Consider the following 21,817-nt stretch of genomic DNA (forward strand, 5'->3'; position numbering starts at 1 on the left):
TATTGTTTGTGTTTGTTTTTATTAGAAAAATAAAATAAAATAAAATAAAAAATAAAAATTGTATTATAATGAGGAAACAGGTAATACTAGTTAGCTCAAAAAAAAATTCACCATCTCAGATGTTTTTTGTTTTTTTTTTTTACACCCTCATCCACCAAAAAAGTGAAATTAATTTTTTTTAACTTTTTTTTCAAAGTTTTTAGTTCAATTTATTTGATGTCGAAAACGAGTCTCGCTGCTGTCGTTTCGTTTCACCAGTGAAAATATTAAATATTTTCACCACCACCACAACAACACAAATGAATTACAGTAGAGAGCTTTTATCACCTCACCTCTTCACCAACAAAATTGTAGAATTTGGATTTTGGATTTTATTTGTTATAAGGTTATTTATAAGTATGAGTTTGCTTAAAGTAATATTCTACTAACTAACTAAACTATTTATTTATGTATACATTATATCAATCAAATCACTAATATAACAAAATTACTTCGAGATTATTAAATATTATTTTTGGATGGATTGAGAAAAAAAAAACAAAAGTAGAGACTACTAATTTATTTTATGATTTTATTGATTTCATTGCAATGTCCATAGATATTTATTTCATATAATAATAAACTAAAACTCTATTCTATTTTTATTTGTTTTATTAAATGTTCTATAATAAACAATATTGTTTAAAGTAATCTTTATTATTATGATAAATATATAGCACAACAATTATATGAATTGAAATTGTTGTTGGTCATACCATCGTTCAAGAAACTTTGCAAATTTAAAATTGTGAATAATAAAGATTAATTAGAACATTTATGTTTTGTTTTGTTTTGTTTTGTTTTGTTTTGTTTTGTTTAGTTTTGTTTACAATTTGGAAGATAGTAGTGACTCCACCTTTGAGTAGTAGCCCACTGTAATTTATGATGGTTCCAAAGGACGACTGTTCAACAATAAGGTTTCTCGGATACTTTTTCGTCCAACGTAACGGTGTTTTTGTTGTTTACCACTACTGACACACACATCACCAAAATTAATTACCTGGTTGTTATTTTAAGAAAAAAAATATTATTTTATTGTGTGTGTGTGGTTAAATATTAAAGTAAGGTAGTACCTATGGATGATTAAACAGTGGGAGTGAGTGCTCTCAATAAGTTGGAAAAAATTGTAAAAAAATCATATTTTTTTAATGGGCAATATTACTGATAAAGATAGGAAACAATCATAAAGGAGAGGTTTTTGGTTGGAACATCCACAACAACAATGATGTTTCAATTTTGTCGCAAGAACATTCTTTATGGAGTATGAAAAAAAATAAAATAAACTTGTCGTTTTGAAAAATTCAAATTTAATCAAAAAAAATTAAAAAAAAAAAAAAACTGGAAAGAATTTTTTTTTTTCATATTTTCAAATAATGGCCAAATTTGAATTTAAATTAATTTTTGTTTTTTCAAAATAATTTGCTTGTATTTATTCAAATTTAACTAAAAATTATTATAATAATAATTCAAAACAATAACATCATAATCAAAAAAAAAAAAAAAAAAAAGAGATCAATCAAGAAAGGAAAGAAAAGAAAAATAAAGTTTAATTAAATTTAATAGGTACATCATCAATCAATCAATCAAATCAATCAATTAAATCATTCTTTTAAAAAATAAATATAATAATTAAGTTATACAAATATTAAAAAATAGAAAATAGTTATTTTAGGTTAGTTTGTAAATAATATTAAATTTTGTTATCATTATCATCAACACCATCATCTTCCTCATTCTTCTTCATCATCTTCCTCATAATAAATAAATAATACCGCTATGATAAACATAGTCAATAGAATAGATATATCTTTAATATTCTATAGCAACATGCTGGAATGTTAGAAATAGGTCGACAATAATATTATAATTATTGTTATTGTTCATTATTAATAATTAGTAGTAGTAGCAGTAATAACAGAGATCTATTTTAGTTCAATTCCAATAGAACCAACTCGGTGGAAGCACATTGTTAACAATTCAAATATTTTTAAAAATTAAACTGCTGATTAATTAGTTTTATTTTAAAATATTGAGATCTATTACCATTTCAATTCATTAATATAATAACAGTTAGCAGCAACAACAACACACCTTACATAACAGTAATACTATCATCATATAGTGAGGGTGTTGTTAATAACAACAAAGCAAAACAAAACAAAGCATCTATCATCATCATCATCAATAAATTCATTATCTCTTTTTCTATTATTGATAATAGAGTAAATTTTGATTAAATAACTATGGTCTATTAAAAGAATCATATATATAAAAAATATATATATGTGATTGGCAATAAATACACCAAACCACATCACACATCACTCTCACACACAAACTTTAATTGAATGCAAAAACAACAATAATAATTCACCACATTCACCACCACTATCAGCACCACACATCAAACACTATTTACATAATCCATAACTTTAAAATATAATTTGGATCATTTGTAATAAATTCTTGTTTTTTTTTTTTTTATTGTGGTGATTTTTTTTTTGTTTTTAAAGTGTGAGGGAATATGGTATGAGGGATAGATAAAAATATAAATTCTCATGATATTATGTGAAAATATCACAAACATTAATTCATATTCAATTTCAACTAAATTGTTTGGTTAAGTTTGGTTTGAATTGTTATTATTTTATTTGTGTTTGCATTAATAATAGCAATCAAACAAAACAATCAATTAAATAAAATAATAATAATCATCACAAAATAATCGTGGTTTATAATTTTTAATTAATTATTTTAAAGAGAATACAATTTTATTTATTCGACTTTCCAATTTATCACATTTCATTCATTCCATTCCACACACTGTCCCCACCTCACACTCCAAACCACCAGAACAGCACAACACACAACTTATATTAGTAATTCTAATTATTTCATTACCACTTTTCTTCTTCTTCAAATCTATATACACACATCTAACAATTGACTGATAACAAACAGCCACAATAAAAACAACAACAATAAATAAATGAGATAGAATACAACAACAACCATAAAGAAATTAAATAAATAGAAATAATAATAAAAAAAAATAAAACAAGTTTGCAAAACAAAACAAACAAAACAAAACATATCCAATAATTAAATAAAAATAATAATAATAATAAGAGTAATATTAAGGTTTTTTTTTTTGCTTATCTGTCTTTTCCATACATTACATCTATCTATCTACCTATCTATATCTATTTATTTCATTTTTATTATTATTTTTGTTTTTACGATTGTTCTATCTTTTATTATAACAACAAAAAATATCAAAATAATTGTAATAAAAATAAAACAAAGACAATTCCTACTATATCCCAACTAATATATAGTTAAATTTTGTTTTTATTTTATTTTTATGTTTAATTATTACATTTGTGATAGCCGACTAACTACTTATACTAGTACTTCTACAACTACTGTATCAAAGTAGTATAAATCACCTTTATAAAAAAAAATAATTTGAATCAATAGTTGTTATTTAATTTATTTAATGTTGTTTATTTTTGTGTTTTGGTAATAAACTGCAGATTATTATATTATATTTATTTTATTTATTTTATTTTCATATCAGTTCAAAAATAAAATTATTTATAATCAATCAATCAATCATTTAGAGTTAATCAATCAATTCATTTCCACTCAATAAATATACTAATATTATTATATTTAATTTAGAATTAGATAGAAACAGATAAATTCTTTTCAATTTTAGTGTTATTAGTTTGGTTAATTAATAATAATAATAATCTATTTATTAAAGTGTAAAATTAGAAATCTAAATTAGTTACATTGTAACATTACCTATCAACAACTACTAAAAATCAACAAACAACAACAAACAACACCATCTCTATCAAAATAGAGGAATATTAAAGTTGTTGTACTCAGCAGAGTCCTCACCCCAAACATTTTAATCGAGTTTTGAAGTTAGTTTCCAAAGTAAGCAAATGCAACCTCAAAATAATGGTAAGCCATGCTGATTTGTTGATTCATTTCATTTTCTTTACTCGTTACTAATATTTTGTGAATTTTTATTTATAGGTCAAAATCTGCAGTTTCAGAACCAGCAACAACAACAGTATTATATGAATCAATCGTTCTCGCAAACACAACAAGTTTACTATACACAACAATATGGCAACAATAACTTTATGCAGCCAACACTGCAGGCTCCGCTCACTCCACAGCCATCAGGATTCCAACAACAACAACAGCAGAAGCAAATTGGAATGCAGCCGATGCAACCATTACAGATGCAACCGATGCAACCAATCCCTTCGATGATTGGAAGTGGCGGCAACAGCAACAGTAGTAGTGGCGGTGGTGGTGGAAAGGAGAAGAATAACAATAGATGGTTCCCAACCAATGACAATGACCCATTCCTCTCCATAGAACAAGAGAAAAGAAAACCGCAATACAAAGCAGTCAACTGGAACGACGAGAATAAATATGCAGAGATTGTCAGCACTCTGAATTCACCTTCGATGGTTCCACAATCTGCCTATATGCAACAGGGAATGCCTGTTGGTATGCAACCGATCAACATGCAAGGCATGCCAATGAACCAACAACAGCTACAAATGCATCAGATGAATCAGATGAATCAGATGAACCAAATGAATCAATATCAGATGAATCAAATGGGTCCGATGAAGCCAATCAACATGCAAGGCATGCCAATGAACCAACAGCAAATGGGTCAAATGCAGCCTGCTATGAGTCCTATGAACGGAATGCAACCGTTGCAACCGATTAACATTCAAGGTATGCCAACCACGACCACCTCCATCGATATGAATCAGTTGAATATGATGAATCAGCAGATCAATCAGCAGTTGAATCCAATGATTGGACAGATGAACAACAACCTCATGATGAATCCAATGAATCAGCAGCAACTCAACATGATGCCGCCAATGAACATGATGATTCAACCAGGTACCTCTGTTCAGATGCAAATCGGACAGCAATCATCGTCTCAAATCACTTCAAACATTGCAATTCCTCAGCAACCACAGCAGCAACAACAGAGACCTACAATGATGAGCCCACCCATCTCAATGGAGAATCCAATGATCATGATGAAACCAAATACATCACCATCCTCATCCGTATCACCACAAAAACCAATTCCCGCTACTGCTTCATCACTTACCTCCAACCCAATTCCATCACCAACCTCTTCGGGCTCACATGTCTCACTGACCAACAGTTTGCCAACCAATATGCCTACCTCCAAACCTGTACAAACTAATAGCATTACACCAACTGGTTCAATTGGTGCAATGTCTGCCAAAGAAAACATTATCCCTCCCATTCCACAACATCACAAATCAACTCGTTTGCTAACCCAACTAAACATGGAAATACAGCAGCTCTCTCCTCCATTTTACCAAGTACAATGAACAACAACTCGTTGATCAACCAACCACAATCAAATCCCCAACAACAACAACAACAACAACAACAACCATTCTACTCAATGGTTCAAAATACAACTATTACACAATCGTCAAGTGTCCAAGCTACTTCTCCCAACCCAATGTTTGCATTTGACCAACTTACAATCAACCCCTCACCTTTCGAGTTGCAACAACAACAGCAACAACAACAACAACAACAACCAAAACCTGTATTTAGTAATCAAGATGAAGTCAAAAAGAATATGGACAAGTATCATCCAATTGAGACACTCTCCCCCAAGTCTGAAGTTTTGTCTGAGGAGAAGATTCGTAAGGAAGTCGAAGAGAAGATCCGTAAGGAAGTTGAAGAGCGTGTAAGAAGAGAGTATGAGGAAAAGATGTCCAACGACAAGAAGAGTACACCATTCTCGGTTCCACCTGCTCAAACAACCACCACTTCCTCACATTCTAGCACCTCAAGTAGCACAACCACTACTACATCTCCCACAGCAGTTCCAAATATCACTACCACTCCTGCACCTTCTTCTTCCTCTGGATTCCCACTGGATCTCTTTGAGAACTTCACCACCACATCAACATCCAACAGTCAATCATCGTCATCGTCATCCACCACCACAACCACCAACATGCCATCACCATCTCTCAGAAATCCAATGGTCAAGGGACAGGATAAAGACAGAATCAAGAAGGAGCTCGAGACAATCCACAAGGATGGTCCAAAGAAGCCAGCAGCAACCGGTTTAAGAGCTGGAGCAACATCGCCACCAACCGTCACTGAATTCACTTGTCCAATTTGCCAACAAAAGTGTCCGAATGAACGTGTTCTAGGTGTTCATATTGATGACTGGCACCCAAGCTCATCCAGCATGCTCAAGAAGGACGATAGCAAGTCTTCTTCGTTCCCCTTTGACGATCCAAAGAAGGACGCTTCCATGCCATCGAAAGACAACAACGGCAAGCCACGCTCCAAAACTGTATCATTTGCCCCACAAGTTACCAAAGACAAGAAGTCTGTATCGTTTGAGTCTGATGAGAAGCGAAGAGCCGGAATCAAAACCACAACTACAACCACCACCTCATCATCTACATCATCTTCGTCATCCATTATATCTACAACCACATCATCGTCAACTTTGAAACCACACGGCAGAAGCGATCACTCACCGGATCTCTCTACCTCATTTGAATCTATATTTATTCCACCAAAGCCAGTCAGAATCCTCACTCAAGACCAGGCTGCAATCATTTTACAATCATACGTTCGTCGTTGGAAAGCCAGAAAGGATTACAAACGTGAACAGCTCAGAACCAAGGCAGTCAGAGAGCTTATCAATACTGAATGCACATACGTTGAAGGTCTAGAAAAGTTAATCGAACATTTCGCATTCCCACTCCGTGGACTTTGCCAAGCTGACATTCCAATGATCTCACAGGAGGAAGTCGATTTGATTTTCGGTAAACATGAAATCATTCTAAGTATCAACAAAGATTTATATAGAAGATTAGTTGAGAGAGTCTGTAAGTGGACATCTGCTCAAAAGATTGGTGATATTTTAGTTGAATTTGTAAGTTTTATATAACAATATATCTTCATAAGTATTATATATAACTAACAAAATTTTATTATTAAAACATTATATAGGTAACACTAAATGAATTTAAAACTATTTATAATAATTTTACTTTGTCTTTCCAAAATATTTTATCGACTATTGAAAGACTTTCCAATGCCAAGAGTTCTTTCAGAGCGTTCTTGAAAAACTCTGAGAAATCATTGTGGACCAATGGTAGTGCGACCGGTACCAACCTACAGTCGTTGCTGATCACACCAGTCCAGCGTATCACTAGATATCTGCTACTGTTGAAGGAGATCATCAAGTACACCAAGCCATCACATGCAGATTACGATGACCTGTGTATTTCTCTTTTCGAAGTACAGGATATCTGTACGGACGTCAATGAGAATCAGCGTAAAGAGGAGAACGAGAAGATCAGAATCCAGACACTGACCAACATTGCCAACAGAATCGAGAACAAACCAAAGGATTTCCAATTGGTAACCGACTCGAGATTCCTTATCCGTGAAGGCCATATCTCCCAATACTCGACCGAGGAGGAGAAAGGAAAGGACAGAATCTACTACCTCTTTAACGATCTACTATTGATTGCCAAGGAAAGCAAGAAGAAACTTCAACTCAAGAACAATTTGCCTTTATCCAATGTTAAATTAAGAAATATTAATGATGGTCAAAGTATGTATAATATTCATTCATTTACAAACCATAAAACAACTTTTTTTTTTTCAATTCAAATATTAACATAATTATCTCTCCTTTAGAATGTTATGGCACAATATCAAAGAATGCTTTTGAACTACAAGGTCATGGTAACTCAATAATGATGTTCTTCACTGAGACTCCTGAGGAAAAGGAATCATTAATCAAAGAGTTGGAAGTTGTACTTTCATCTTTCAGTATAGCATTTAAATAAATCTATATATATTTATTATATATTTTCTAATATAACAAATTAACCTTTTTGAAAATATTTTGAATCGCACTGGTCAATAAAACTTTCATTCACTAAAAATAATCAGATATAAAAGTAGATAGGTTTAATTTATTTGTTTTTATTTCATAGTTTTACTTGGTGCTCGTTCTGTCACTATGATTGTAGGTATATGACCCTTTATGATAGTATTCCATAAATGGTATCTTGATGACGTAAGTCACTATCGTTTTTTTTTTTTTAAAAAAAATCACAAAGTTTTTGAAAACATAAACTTTTGTTATCTTATTTGTAATTAGTTTATTTATATACAAAACAACAACAATAGTTCAGTGATGTTTCATTAAATTTATTATATAATATGCAGTTTTTTAATTCATTAAAATCAAAGTATGGTCCAATTGAGAGGAATTCATTGATTAATAGTATACGTAAAGATAAAAAACCAACACCCACACCCAAAATACAGAGTGGATCAACAACAACTATACAATCCAACCGAAAGAGATATGCAAAGGCTTTCGTAGAAAGAAACATTCCAAATTTCGATAGATTCTCCGTTTGGCACAAGAATGTATTCTTTCAAAAGGCACTGGATACGATCAACAAGAAATCTGTTGTCAACAACGATCATAGTATAGTAGAATTGGATCTTTCAAAGATAAGAGAAGAAAGAGCTGCTGCAACACAACCAGCAACAAAAACAAAAGTACACTCTCAAGCAACAGATACTACACTTGTGAATCAAAAGATCAAGAAACAAGTATCTAACTTCAATAGGTTGAAAAGATACGAAAAACTAAAAGAATCACTGATCAGCAAAAAGATACCTAAAGATTTAAAGGTTGGTGCATATTACATCTATGATAACATTCTTATCAAGTGTGATCTATACGATCAAATTATCACTTGGCCAATATTTCAATTCACCAAGTGGTACAGTGGTATGGATGACATTCAGGAGGCACAAGATTTCTTACAGAGTAAGTAGTGATTATAACTCTACTATATGTAATTAATGGTGAATTACAAACTAACAACTTCATCATCATCAATTATCACTTCTTAATCTAGATTCAGAGAAAGCATTATTAAAATTCTATGGTATTGTATCTCTTTATTTACTACTCGACCAATCTGTTATGATTAAGAATAAGCTGGTTACTGATTATCATTATCTTTTAATAAACAGAGGCAGTAAGATTAAGAGATTTCGATTTGCTAGACAAGATGATTTTAGGTGGTTCATTTAAAGATAGTTGGTTCAGAGATTTCAGATCTAAATTGGAAATCACTCGTGATTACCCTGGTGATAAGCTATTGTTGTTGGTGAATGGTTTGAAGATCATGGAGTTCAGTGATTCATTGGTATACAGTTGGTTCGATGAGGATAGCGATTGTGATGTTGTGACCGCACACAAATTCTATGCTAAACAGCATTATACTGTGCTGGATAATGAAAACAGTAAGTTGTTGTTTGATTCAACCCAGAATCACTCTAATTAGAGAAAAAATAATACAGAAATAGATAGCAATTGTTATATTAACAAAAAATAATTATTTATTTTAATTAATTACAGTTCATATACAAAGTGAGGAGAAATCGAAAATGTATTTTGGAGTTGTACAGTGGACTAAAGATGCGATGGGTGATTGGAGAATAAAATCGTTAGGGTATGAATTTCCCGTGTGAAAAATATAAATATATAAATATAAATAGAATATAAAACATAAATTAGATGATGATGATGTAGCGATTAATTTGTGGCTGGTGGTGGTGGTGGTGATGAAGTTGATAGTGAAGATGGAATATCGATTTGAAAACCTTGGCTCTCTAATATTTGCTTTAAACTTATTTTCTTTTTGGTTGTTGGAGATGAAGATGTTGTGGTGGATGTTGATGTTGTTGTTGTTGTTGTTGTATTGTCATCTTGACTTGACATTAATGAAAATGATTGGACTGGTTCGTGAGTGTTGTTAAATTCCTTCTGTATTACTGAGCGAAGAAACTCCTCAGAGTTTGTTCTTGGTACACAAAACTCATCGGAACCATTGGTAGTATCCATTGCCAACATACTATTTTGATTAGCTTTGTTATTGCTGTCATCGTCACCACTATTGTTGCTACTGTTATCATTGATATAACTCTTTCTTTGATTTCCAAATAGTTGTTGAATGAAAAGATCGGAATTAATTGTTGTAGAAGTTTGCTTTTTCACCGGCGACGAATCTAGAGGTTCAGTCTTTACAACGATTGGATCCATAGAAAGTCAGTGATTTGAGCGGTGACTTTGGCTTTTCGAATACCAATGATGCTTTGCCATGTTTCTTTGGTGTTACTTGTCTTCCACTGTTTGATACTTCATTCTCTGGGAAATAGAGATTCAATGTCTTCTTCTGTGGCGACACTTTTTTGTACTCTGAATGTGAAGTGGTTGGTTTGCCAGGTGCCATCCACTCGGGGAGTTTACGCTTGACTGGTGTATTACTGCAGATCTCTTCGTACTTGTTCTGTACGGGTTTCTCAGCAAAGTGTGCGTTGCAATGATAGAATAACGATACGATGTGTTTGCATTTTCCGTAGGTTCTCACACCGTTCGGACAATTGCACTGAGTATCCAATATGGGCGATGTCAATACATTGCCTTTCATTCGGTATCGGATCAACAGTGAATATGGCTGAGGCGATGTTCCTTTGCATTGAGCACGAACAGCGATCGACGGTGAAGAATAGTCGGGCTCACTATGACTGAGCTCCACATTGCTAAGTCTTGCCTCGCGGTAATAAGAATCACCACGATAAACACTCTGTGAATCGATTCCAAATTCAACCATGAATCGATTGTCAACCCATGGCAACGGTTTGCTATTCTCATCGAAATTGGATTCCGTTGTTGCTTTTGTGCTAGTGTTCTGACCATTGTCATTGTCATTAGTGTCATCCGTTTCGAAATCGAAATCGAAAACAACTTGGTCGGAATCTATTTGATCTTGTTGATGATCGCTCTGTACTTTGTCTTCTTGCGGAATATAGACTCCATGTCTCTTTCCAGATGGTAAAAGCTCCTCTGTTGTTGTTTTCTCATTCTTTCTCATCAAAGCCTTTGAAAACATTGGTAATCCTCTCTCTGGTACGAAACCATCGATATCATCATAATTTACAAACTGTACACTTTCCAGAAAAGAAGGAATATTAACTACATTATCTAATAAATTCTTTGATCTATATTTTGTTTGAAAGTTTGTAAGTATTAACTATCAATTAAAAGTGGTTATGTCAGCTGTTGGATATTTACATTTTTGATTCAATTGACCATGTTGAATCTTGAAAGAATTTAGATGATAAAATAACTTTGAATGGTATTGATGTCGCTAGTTTTGGATCGGCGTCATCGACGACAACGATTGATTTCTGGAGAGATAGTCGATGTCTGTATTGAGCTATAGCAAATAGACCTAGGTTTGGGAATCGATAGAATTCATTACCGGGCTGCAATGCTGGAACATAGTAATAGTAAACCGGATAACAAATAGAGTCCGATAGTTGTTTGATAACCTTTTTCAACTCTTTTCTATAGTATTCAACTGTTATCTGATCGGTATAATCGATCGACGCTGGAAATAGCGATACCTCATCGATTAGCATGATGATACGATGCTGACCGTTCGGTCCGTTCTTTGGGTAGTTTGATATCCATTGTTTGATCGTAGCGTCCGCCGACGCGATGAGTTGAACTGCGTACTTAAACTTGAGTGTTCCCGCTGGCAGTTTGAAAGGCGATTGGTTCGAACGATCGACAAACGCGATGAGTGTTCGCGAGTCGAGAAACAGGGCGATGTTGCTCAACTCTTTCTCTTGTTCATCGCTGTGCTGATTGAAAAACAGTGGTGTCGTCAAATCCTTGAGCATGTTGTATCCCTCGCGCTTCAGTGGAGTCTGATACTCTGCTTTGAATTGCACGTAATCTAGTGATTTGAATTGCGATTGGCCGACGCTTTCGACCATCGACCGCTCACTGTATGCCCATGACAATGCCCATTGAATCTGTAGTTCGCCTCCCGACGGTATAAAGTTATAGCAAACGATGCGAGACACCGGTGTCTCTGATTTTATCAGTGCTTGAATGTACGACTCACGTATCGATTTCATGTGATTGGTGTCATCGATCACCACACTCTTGCCCTCTTGGAGTGCACGTAACACACGATTCTGAATGATCGATCGAAATGAAAGTTCACGATCCTTCTGAAACAGTTCTGTAGCGGATATTCTGATGTGTGTCGATCTGTAGTGTTGATAATAGTAGAAAGTCCTACCTGAACACGGTGGACCAACTAACAAAACCAACTCTGGTGCATTGTTATCTATCTTTATTAATTGTTGATCTCGGTTATCTGTTTGCTGTTGTTGTTGTTGCTGCTGCTGCTGTGAACTGATTCCTCCATTTCCATTACTAAACAAATCCAATGATGTAAATGAAAATTCAAAATCTGACATTTATTTAACTATCTATATATGTATGTTTTGTTTTTGTTTTTGTTCTTGTTTTTTGTCAAATTAAAGAAATTTAATATTAACAACACGATCGTATTCTAGAATTCTCTAATTTAAATTAAATAATAATAATATGTTTTAGCGGGAAAAAAATAAAAAATAAAAGTGTAATTATTTGCAAGATACATCATGTTATTGAATTGGATCTACCAAATAAAATCTTTTTTTCTTAGAATTTTTGAATTCAAATTTTTGAGAAATAATTTTTTTGGAGTTTGCTTAAATTTTTTAACGGAATCAATAACATTTCCTTTTTGATTTAAGTCAGTCATTTTAACTACTATAAATTCCCGGAAAATATAATAAATCATAATAATAAAAGAATAAGACAAACCAATATTTTTAACGACTTTTTTATAAGTTTTAAAGGATAAAAAAATAATACTTTTTTTTTTTTAAATGACCAGCTAAAAAAAGATAACTTTATTGTAATTTTAAATGTTAATTAGATCATCATGGTGATTATTGTCCAGAAATAATAAATGATACACTGGATTGGATCTAATAATAGCTCTAAAAATGATATCATCAATTATTTTTTTAAAAATAACTTTCTACTGATTTCTGTTAATTAAAATAAATTTTATTGTCATCCCATACTTTTACGTATATGTAACTCACATTTCCTTTATTAATATCTGATAATAGATGTAGATGATATTCAACAAATATGAATATTTAATTTTTTTTTTGTGATAATATCGTTTGTATAAATAACAATAACAATAACAACAGTAATTTATATTATTTGTTACAACATAACAGTTAACTGTTGTAATTGAAAGAATAATAATTAAATGATCAATCAAACAAACCAAAGCAATGCTAACACTCATATTCATATGCATCAGTATGTACTTATGAATGAAATGAAATGCAAAATAAAATGTTAGTTTGTAAAGTTATAAATAAAAAATATATTTATTTGTATGAATGTGTTGTTGTTTTAATCAAAAACAAATACAAAAATGAAAGGGAATGTAAAAATAGACAAGATTAAAATTGGCAATAGATAAATGATGATTGTTGGTATCGAGTTATTTTGAGGGACAGAGTTGTTTTTCTGTTGTGTGTGTTTGGAGTGTATGTGCGTGTATTGTGTTGTGTTGTGTTGAGTCAACCAACCAAATGGTATTGGATTAATTTTGATTACTCTATTTTTAACACAACAGAAAAAATCATAAAACAACAAAAATGACAGCATTCATCAACAACAACAACCAACAATATCGACAATTTTTTTAAGAAAAACGATTGTTTTTGATTAACACTCTATTATCTTTCAATCTATTCACTCTATGTATTAAAACACAATAAACAATTGCAAAAAAAAAAAAAAAAACAAAAACAAAACAATTTGTTTTTTTTTTTGAAAATTAAAATACTATTTTTGATGGACTGTTCATAATGATTATTTTAAATTTAAATTTAAATCATTGATTGAACAAAACAAACAAACAAATAACTCTAGAAAATATACATTTATCCATATTTAATTAATTAATAAAAAATCACTTTTATTTTTAAATTGTACATAATTTTATTGCAATTTGATTATTAGAATTCTTAAATTGCTTATACAAAAATACATTAACAATAATAAAGTAACTAAATCATATATTATATATACATATATTATACATATAGAAATACATATACATATATCTCTTAAACCAAAATAAACAAAAAAAAAAACAAGAAAACAAAGAATATCTAAAAAACAAAACCATTATTGGCAAAAAAAAAAAAATAAATATCTTTTTTTTTTTTTTTATAAGTTTTTTTAAAAACTTAAATATATACAAATAATAATAATATATAGTTTTGTAAAATAGAAATATATATATATATAATATACATATAGATAGATAGGATAGGATAGATAGATAGATTTTATAATGAATCATCAAAATGATAATGATGATGTATCTACTAGTAGTGTAAATGATAATGATAACTCGTCTGTTCAACTACAACAACATAGTAGTATATCTGATGAAGTAAAGAACAACAACAACAACAACAACAACAACATCAGTGGAGAAGCTAGTGGAAGTAGTATCAGTAGTAACACGACACAGAACGCGGTGGATTTGAAACATCTGTTGCAATCGGCAGTCAGCAGCAATGACATTTCGTTTTCACCGATGATCAGCTCACCCAACAACTCATCGCCGTCGATCGCACCCAAAAAGAAGACTATCGATGACTTTACCATTGGCAAGGTTCTCGGTGAGGGTTCGTACGGTGCGGTGGTGCTGGGTACCGACAAGGAAACCTCGATACAATACGCCATAAAAATACTCGAAAAGAAACATATCCTCAAGGAGAACAAAGCGAAATATGTACAAATAGAAAAAGAGATCCTCTGTAGAGCCAACCATCCAAATATCTGTAAATTATACTTTACTTTTCGTTCTGAAAATTGTTTATGTAAGTTGGAACTTGATAGTAGTAGTAGTAGTTGTGTTTACACTTTACACACATTAGAATTGGTCTAATATTTATAATCCATCCTTGCTCTTCTTCTTCTTCTTCTTCTGCCTCTGTTGCTTTAGATTATGTATTGGAATTATGTTCACAAGGTGATTTACTACATCACATTAAACCAGTTGGATCGTTCAACGATCAATGTACAAAGTTTTATACAGCGGAAATCATTAGTGCACTCGAACACCTTCATGGCATCGGAATAGTTCATCGCGATCTCAAACCCGAAAATATATTGCTGGCGGACGACATGCACATAAAAGTAACAGATTTTGGTACTGGAAAAATCATTGGTAACGCCACCAAAAATAACAACACCAACACCAACACCACCAACGAAACAACAGCACCGGCAACATCAACTCCATCCTCTCCAGAATTGACTCGTTCAAATTCATTCGTTGGAACTGCAGAATATGTTTCACCGGAATTAATCAATAACAAAGAGACTTCGACAGAGTAAGTAGTAGTAGTAGTAGCTACATAGGATTATCACATTGGTTTAACTAATGACAATTTATTTACTTACTTACTTACCACTTACTTTTTCGCGAAAAATAATTAATTGTTTAGGTCTGATCTTTGGGCATTAGGATGTATTATTTATCAATTGAGTACCGGACGATTACCATTCAGAGGAAAGACAGAGTTTTTAACATTCCAAAAGATTTCGAATCGCGAGTTGGTCTATCCGCTGAATATGAACCCGGTGATAAAGGATTTGATTGAGAAGTTGCTAGTTGTCAATCCAACCGATCGGCTTGGCTCGAGGACAACCGGTTTCGAAAAGTTGAAACAACATCCATTCTTTGAGGGAATCGATTGGGAGAACCTACATAGAGCGACGCCACCAACGATTGCTCCACCCACCGAGAAGATTGTCTTTGAGGAGACACACGACCTCTCAGCATCCAACAATAGCAACAACAATATTAGCAATAACAACAACAGCAGCAGTAACAATTTCAACAACAGCAACAACAACGTTGGTAGTAATAGTAATAACAATCTCTCACAACAATCACTTAGTTCGAGTAATGGTAATCTTGGCAACGGTCTGCAGAGCGGCTCGCCAACAGGATCGTCACCGTCAAACTCATCGCCATCACAACAGCGAAACAGTGACCGCGCCAAATGGGCGCAATTCCTGCAGCCAAATGAAAACATTGTCGAGTCTGGATTGGTGTGGAAGAAGAAAGGCTTCTCAATCAAGAAGCGTCAACTCATTCTCACGTCGCAGCCACGTCTCATCTACATCGATCCCAAGAAGATGGAACTAAAAGGTGAAATACCATGGTCATCCTCATTGAAACCTGAAGTAAAGAGTGGTTCAAACTTTGTTATTCAAACAGTAAGTAGTAGACAACAACCTTAATCTAAAAACAAAGCAAATTCTAACGACTATTACATTAACTACAGCCAAAGAGAAAATATTTATTAGAAGACGTTGAACATAATTCACAAAAATGGGTTGATTCTATTTCATCACTATTAAAACAAACAAACCCAACAACAACAACAACAAAATAAATTAAATATAAAAACAAATAAATAACGATAACACAACACAATAACAATACACTGTAATAACAAACAATAATAATAATAATAATAACAACAAGAAGACCACACTTGTTACTATTACCATCAACTTAAAAATCAATAAAAAGAAATTTTTAAAATAAGACAAGATATGGCTAAAAAAAAAAAGATTAGATGTGAATGATAATAAAATAAACTTTGATAATGATTAATAATCATTAATTAGTTAAATTAAATCAAAGCAATACAATCGCCATCTTTAATTTAATTATTGTTGTTGTATCATTTAAAAAATAGAAACACATATATTCTTATTGTATTATTCGAGAAAGAGAGCTCAAAGATTTTACAGTTCTATTGCACTATAACTTTCACCATTAACTAATGGTGCAACTTTTTACTATTATAAAGTCATAAAATCATGTTTGTTCTCTCTAAATCTCACTAGTATGAATTGAATCTAGAATATCCTAACCTGTATAATCCTACATGTGTTGTTTTTGAATAACAATAATGTGATATTCTCTGTTAATACCCAATTTTATTTTAAAAAACCACGTTCACATCTTGGTTGCTATACGTTTATTTTCCTTGCTTAGCTTTGAGATCAGCCAAGATTTGCTTGACGCTCTTTCTTGGGTTCTTGTGTGGCTTTTGCTCTTGCATATCTCCACGAACGTATCTCTCTGGCTTGACACCAATACGGGCGTATCTTTGGTTTCTGGCGAACTTAGTGTCCAACTATTGATAATAACAACACATTATTAACATTTCTATCCTATATATTTCTTAGAGTTTTGTCTTGATACTTACACCCTTGGAGGAGGTCTTGGCGTGGACGACTGGCTTCTTGATACCATTACGGTGCTCCTTGGAGTTTCTGTGATGGGTCGAGTGGTTCTTTGATTTGGCCATTTCTAAAAGATAGATAGATAAAGTGAAAGAGAGATAGATAGTAGAGGAGTAGGTAGGGAAGTAGGGTTGGTTGAGAGTTTATTAACAACGATGAACTATCTTTAACTCATAATAATAATAATATAATATGATAAATACCTGTTGGGTGCTAACAATTGATCTAGGATACTCTCAATAGAATTAAGTATGAGCCGAATCACTGTGCCAACACTCGCAACCCGTCAGGTGCGTGCTCTGCGAGCTGTGTGAGGTCGTTGTCAGGAATTCAAAAAAAAAATTTTGAAAAATCATTTTTCATTTTTACAACGTTACCTGCTGCTTTAACCAATTTTTTATCTTCTTTAATTAAACGAATGAGCGTTCATTGTTTATATTAATATCTACACAAATAAATAAAATAAAGAAAAATAGTTTAAATAAGATAAAAAAGGTTTAATTTAATGTTTTTATTTAATGAAATTGGTTATTGAAAGAAAGTTTCTTCATTACGAAAAAAATAGGTCAAACCTTATTATCTACTTCATGTTTATATGATAGAGGTTATTATATTTTGTTTTTATTAATATGTGTCACTCTAATTCATCTTGTTTGATATGATTTATTGTTTAATTAAGATATTTGTATGTTGTTTTAAATGAAAAGGCAAATTGATTTAGTTTTTTTGTTTTTTAAGCTTTATTTAACATTACATATTATTAAATAATTAAATTGGGATTAGTGGTTTTGTTTCGTTTTGTTTTGTTTTGTTTTGTTTGGTTTTGTTTATATTTTAACATTCTCTTGGTAGTGGTGATGTGGTGATTGTTGTATTATTTGATTTTGTTGTTGAAGTTGGTCTTTTAGTTGATATACTCGAGAAATAAGCAAGGATTGTCGATGTAAAGCCAAAAAGCGAGGCTAACTTCCATGCGTTGATCGAGCTTGGGTGTTCCATGAGACGGTTCGACAGTACGAAAATAAACAAGAGAGTTGCACAAACGATCTCTTTCGATCGGATTTGGCTGCGAACAAACACTGGTGCAACGAGATTGTTGATGAACACCTTTGATGGATCTTCGGGTTCTTCCATGTGATCCGGTGATGGTGCTGACAAAATCTCATTCAATTGATCCTCTGATAGTTTGCTATAGTCCGTATCATCGACGAACGGTGATGGTGATGTTTCTGTTGCTTCTGAAGAAAGATGATCTTTGTTTACAACAACGGTTGCGTCGGTATCGAAAACAACATTATTTGAGATATTTAGATATTGATTGTTGATTGCCCATTGCATTTCGATGAATTTCATGATTGCGTAGCCGAATACGTTGGCGCCAAGAGTGTATGCCAAGACGACAAAGAAGTAGTTTGACTTGCCAACGAGATCCATGATCGATGTGACAACCAGCGCAACGATAACCAACACCCAATCGATGATGATGGTCTTTGTCATCCAGAAGCGGTCGGCCAGCTTCGAGTTGATGGAGAGTGTAATGAAGAAGAGACCGAACGCCGCTTGGATAGCGAGGATCTGTGGTGTGGTATTGAATCGCTCGTAGTGTGGAGCGTAGACATTGAAGTAGGCTGGGTTCAGCTGAACGACGTTTCTATAGAGATAGTCCGGCAGGATCGAAACGAGCGACAGTGTAACACGTGCCAGCAGCACAACCAGCAGGATACGTGAGAACGTCTTGGAGACACCACAGATATTCCAGGCACAGACAAACACCAGCAACGATAACAACCAAAGCACTATATCGATGTTTACAGCGTCCATATAGGTCGATGCCAAAGTATAGACATTCTCAGGCAACCACAGTTTGGCACCCTCCAAGAATGCAATGAATAAATATAATGATAAAGCAAACAATGCAATTTGTGTTAATTTAAATTGAATTTTCATTTTTTCATTCAAAATATATGAAATTAAATAATAATAATTTTAAATATACAATAATAATATAATAGTTGTTGGCAATATTAAAAAGTAAGAAATCGAAACAATGCAAAAATGCGATGACCGTTACAAAAAAAAAAAAAAAAAAAAAAACAAAACAGTGATCAATATTTTTTGGTTACAAAAAAAATTCAAAAAAAGAGAGGGAAAAAAAATTGTTTGTTTTTTTTTAAGCCAATATTTGACTTATTTAAAAATAGAAATGTGAATAAAATAAAAAGTAATTTTACAATCAAATAGTAAATATATTTCTTTTAATTTGTTTATTTATTTTTCTTGAATTTATTTATTCTTGTCTTGTCATACACAAAAATGTCCAAGGGAAAAATCAAATTTTTTTTTACCAACTAATTTTGGTCATCTTTTAAATTTTCAGACCACCCAGTTTTTTTTTTTGAAAGAAACTTTAGACCAACTATTTTAGGAATATTTTTTAAATTTTATTTAAATCTTTATTTTCTTTCTATAGAATAGAAAAATAAAAAAACAACAAACCAAAAAAAAATAATATTTTCCAAAGAAAGAAATTTTATTTATTTATTGTATAATATTTTTATATCTAAAATTTATATATATATAAAATAGAAAATATAAATTAAAACTAATGATTTTATTTTCTCATTTATTCGATCACAATTTTTTATATAAATAATATTAGTTAATTAAGAAAAACAAAAAAGTCATTTATATTTTATTTTTATAATTTACTTTATTTTTTTTTATAAATGTTTAATAATTTACCATATTTAGTTCGAAATTATATAATAGAATTAAGTTTGTCTCCATTTATGTTGGATGATGATGAGGAGTACGATTATAGAAATGAAATACATCAGGAATGGAGACAAAAGTTGGGAATGGTCAGTTGGTGTTTTTTTGAAATAGTTTCGAAAAAACTCAATGATTTCACTCTGACCATGAGGAACAAGCGATATGCCAGAGAGTTTGCCACTTTATTGAATGGCGAATTCAACAGATTCTCCATCATCAAGAATCTTACAAAGCTATCTCTCTACAGAGTTTTTAGAGACAGCTATGTATCGTTTCTCAGTGGGGATGAACTCGATCAAAAGAATGTGGTGCTCACTCACTCTGTGGTTTCGCCGCTGACTCATCTCAAAATTGTCGACGATGTTGAGATGACAATGCTCTCTAGTATCCTACTTAACAGAAAATATCGAAATCTGAACACTCTCGAACTGGAAGTGCATGGCTGGGAGAATGATGGACATGAAATTGGAATATTATCAAAGGCAATTTCACTCAATTCCACCATCAAAGAGTACCATTTGGTTTTCCATGAATATGGAGGAGAGAATGTGTTGAACAGAGAAAGATATCTCCCCCTAGTCAAGTCACTCTCTGCCAAAAGTCAACAACTTTCAAGTGTATCGCTGATGATGACAATAGATGGAATTCAAACAATTTCAGAGGTATTTTCCATTTCCACCATTCAAAAGTTGGCAATTACCACTTCGGCATCCGATCCAAATCTACTGTCATTTCTTTCAGAGCAACTTGGTAAAAGTAAATCACTCAAGGAATGTCGGGTGAAACTCACATCAACAAGTATTCCAACTGGACAATTGGCATCGGAAGTTGCCAATGCCTTTTACATCAACACTAGTATCACAGTCCTCTATCTTTCATCACTTCCATTCTTGACCAACCAGTTCTTCCAAGCACTGGAGAGTAACCGTTGCATCCAAAAGCTGGTTCTCAATCAATGTCTAAACGAATCACTTATTGAGTCATTTTGCACAATGTTGTCAAAAAATGGAGTGATTCGAAACCTCAGAGTAGTAGAATATGCCCACTGTGCCGATTCAGAGGGTATCAACATCCAATTGTTTGCCAATGCCATCGAGACCAATAGCTCTCTTATCTCTCTGAGAATGGATTCATGCGATCTAGTCTCTGACAAATTTTTTATCAATCTGGGTACCAACAAATCAATCCGATATCTCTCACTACACGAGTGCATCAAACAATCACACATGTACAGTTTATCGAATATGTTGCTCAACAACAATACTCTGACATCACTATCAATCAACTACAACGATTTGAAAGATGAACAGTATTTCTCAGACGCACTTGCTCTCAATAAATCGTTGACCCATCTCGACATCTCCAATAACGAATTCAAGATGGACAGTGTCTTTAGTGCACTTTCACAACGCGACACCCTAGAGAATCTAATTTACTTTTCTTTTCACGGAAATCAAATACACGACACCATGGAATCATACAGTCAGTATAAACAAACTACTAAATCATTAAAATATATAAATGGTAGAAGAGTACATGATTGAAATAAACAACGATTCAAAGTCTGTTTTTTTATTTATAAAGGTTTTTAATGTTTGATTTTTAAAATAGTTATTTTCTTTATCTCTT

At 32.4% G+C, this 21,817-nt stretch overlaps 8 protein-coding genes across 8 annotated transcripts; 4 read left to right on the forward strand and 4 right to left on the reverse strand.

Annotated features, from left to right (window-relative positions):
- Window positions 1-1,627: 1,627 nt before the first annotated feature.
- PPL_08704 (uncharacterized protein) lies at window positions 1,628-3,957 on the reverse strand (the record flags this gene model as incomplete). Its single annotated transcript, XM_020579510.1, has 3 exons — window positions 1,628-1,645; window positions 3,448-3,488; window positions 3,879-3,957. 3 exons carry the CDS (start codon window positions 3,955-3,957, stop codon window positions 1,628-1,630), a joined length of 138 nt encoding a protein of 45 aa, XP_020430185.1.
- Window positions 3,958-4,011: 54 nt separating this feature from the next.
- Window positions 4,012-4,804, forward strand: PPL_08705 (uncharacterized protein; the record flags this gene model as incomplete). Its single annotated transcript, XM_020579511.1, has 4 exons — window positions 4,012-4,031; window positions 4,090-4,126; window positions 4,206-4,575; window positions 4,623-4,804. 4 exons carry the CDS (start codon window positions 4,012-4,014, stop codon window positions 4,802-4,804), a joined length of 609 nt encoding a protein of 202 aa, XP_020430186.1.
- Window positions 4,805-4,970: 166 nt separating this feature from the next.
- On the forward strand, window positions 4,971-9,672 carry gxcT (C2H2-type zinc finger-containing protein; the record flags this gene model as incomplete). The annotated part of the gene is made up of 9 exons (XM_020579512.1): window positions 4,971-5,388; window positions 5,421-7,036; window positions 7,114-7,723; window positions 7,810-7,944; window positions 8,112-8,143; window positions 8,347-8,962; window positions 9,054-9,083; window positions 9,172-9,444; window positions 9,560-9,672. 9 exons carry the CDS (start codon window positions 4,971-4,973, stop codon window positions 9,670-9,672), a joined length of 3,843 nt encoding a protein of 1,280 aa, XP_020430187.1.
- A 64-nt stretch (window positions 9,673-9,736) lies between these two features.
- PPL_08707 (uncharacterized protein) lies at window positions 9,737-12,477 on the reverse strand (the record flags this gene model as incomplete). The annotated part of the gene is made up of 4 exons (XM_020579513.1): window positions 9,737-10,222; window positions 10,287-10,451; window positions 10,620-11,202; window positions 11,276-12,477. The coding sequence occupies 4 exons, from the start codon at window positions 12,475-12,477 to the stop codon at window positions 9,737-9,739; spliced, it is 2,436 nt and encodes an 811-aa protein (XP_020430188.1).
- A 1,955-nt stretch (window positions 12,478-14,432) lies between these two features.
- Window positions 14,433-16,475, forward strand: pdkA (PDK1 family serine/threonine-protein kinase; the record flags this gene model as incomplete). The annotated part of the gene is made up of 4 exons (XM_020579514.1): window positions 14,433-14,967; window positions 15,093-15,483; window positions 15,598-16,375; window positions 16,413-16,475. 4 exons carry the CDS (start codon window positions 14,433-14,435, stop codon window positions 16,473-16,475), a joined length of 1,767 nt encoding a protein of 588 aa, XP_020430189.1.
- A 673-nt stretch (window positions 16,476-17,148) lies between these two features.
- On the reverse strand, window positions 17,149-17,481 carry rpl29 (eL29 family ribosomal protein; the record flags this gene model as incomplete). Its single annotated transcript, XM_020579515.1, has 2 exons — window positions 17,149-17,307; window positions 17,380-17,481. The coding sequence occupies 2 exons, from the start codon at window positions 17,479-17,481 to the stop codon at window positions 17,149-17,151; spliced, it is 261 nt and encodes an 86-aa protein (XP_020430190.1).
- Window positions 17,482-18,250: 769 nt separating this feature from the next.
- PPL_08710 (uncharacterized protein) lies at window positions 18,251-19,363 on the reverse strand (the record flags this gene model as incomplete). Its single annotated transcript, XM_020579516.1, has 1 exon — window positions 18,251-19,363. One exon carries the CDS (start codon window positions 19,361-19,363, stop codon window positions 18,251-18,253), a length of 1,113 nt encoding a protein of 370 aa, XP_020430191.1.
- A 779-nt stretch (window positions 19,364-20,142) lies between these two features.
- Window positions 20,143-21,780, forward strand: PPL_08711 (uncharacterized protein; the record flags this gene model as incomplete). Its single annotated transcript, XM_020579517.1, has 2 exons — window positions 20,143-21,043; window positions 21,773-21,780. The coding sequence occupies 2 exons, from the start codon at window positions 20,143-20,145 to the stop codon at window positions 21,778-21,780; spliced, it is 909 nt and encodes a 302-aa protein (XP_020430192.1).
- Window positions 21,781-21,817: the final 37 nt, after the last annotated feature.

Source organism: Heterostelium album (genome assembly GCF_000004825.1).
Source record: "Heterostelium album PN500 unplaced genomic scaffold PPL_scaffold9, whole genome shotgun sequence".
Lineage (NCBI taxonomy): Eukaryota > Evosea > Eumycetozoa > Acytosteliales > Acytosteliaceae > Heterostelium > Heterostelium album.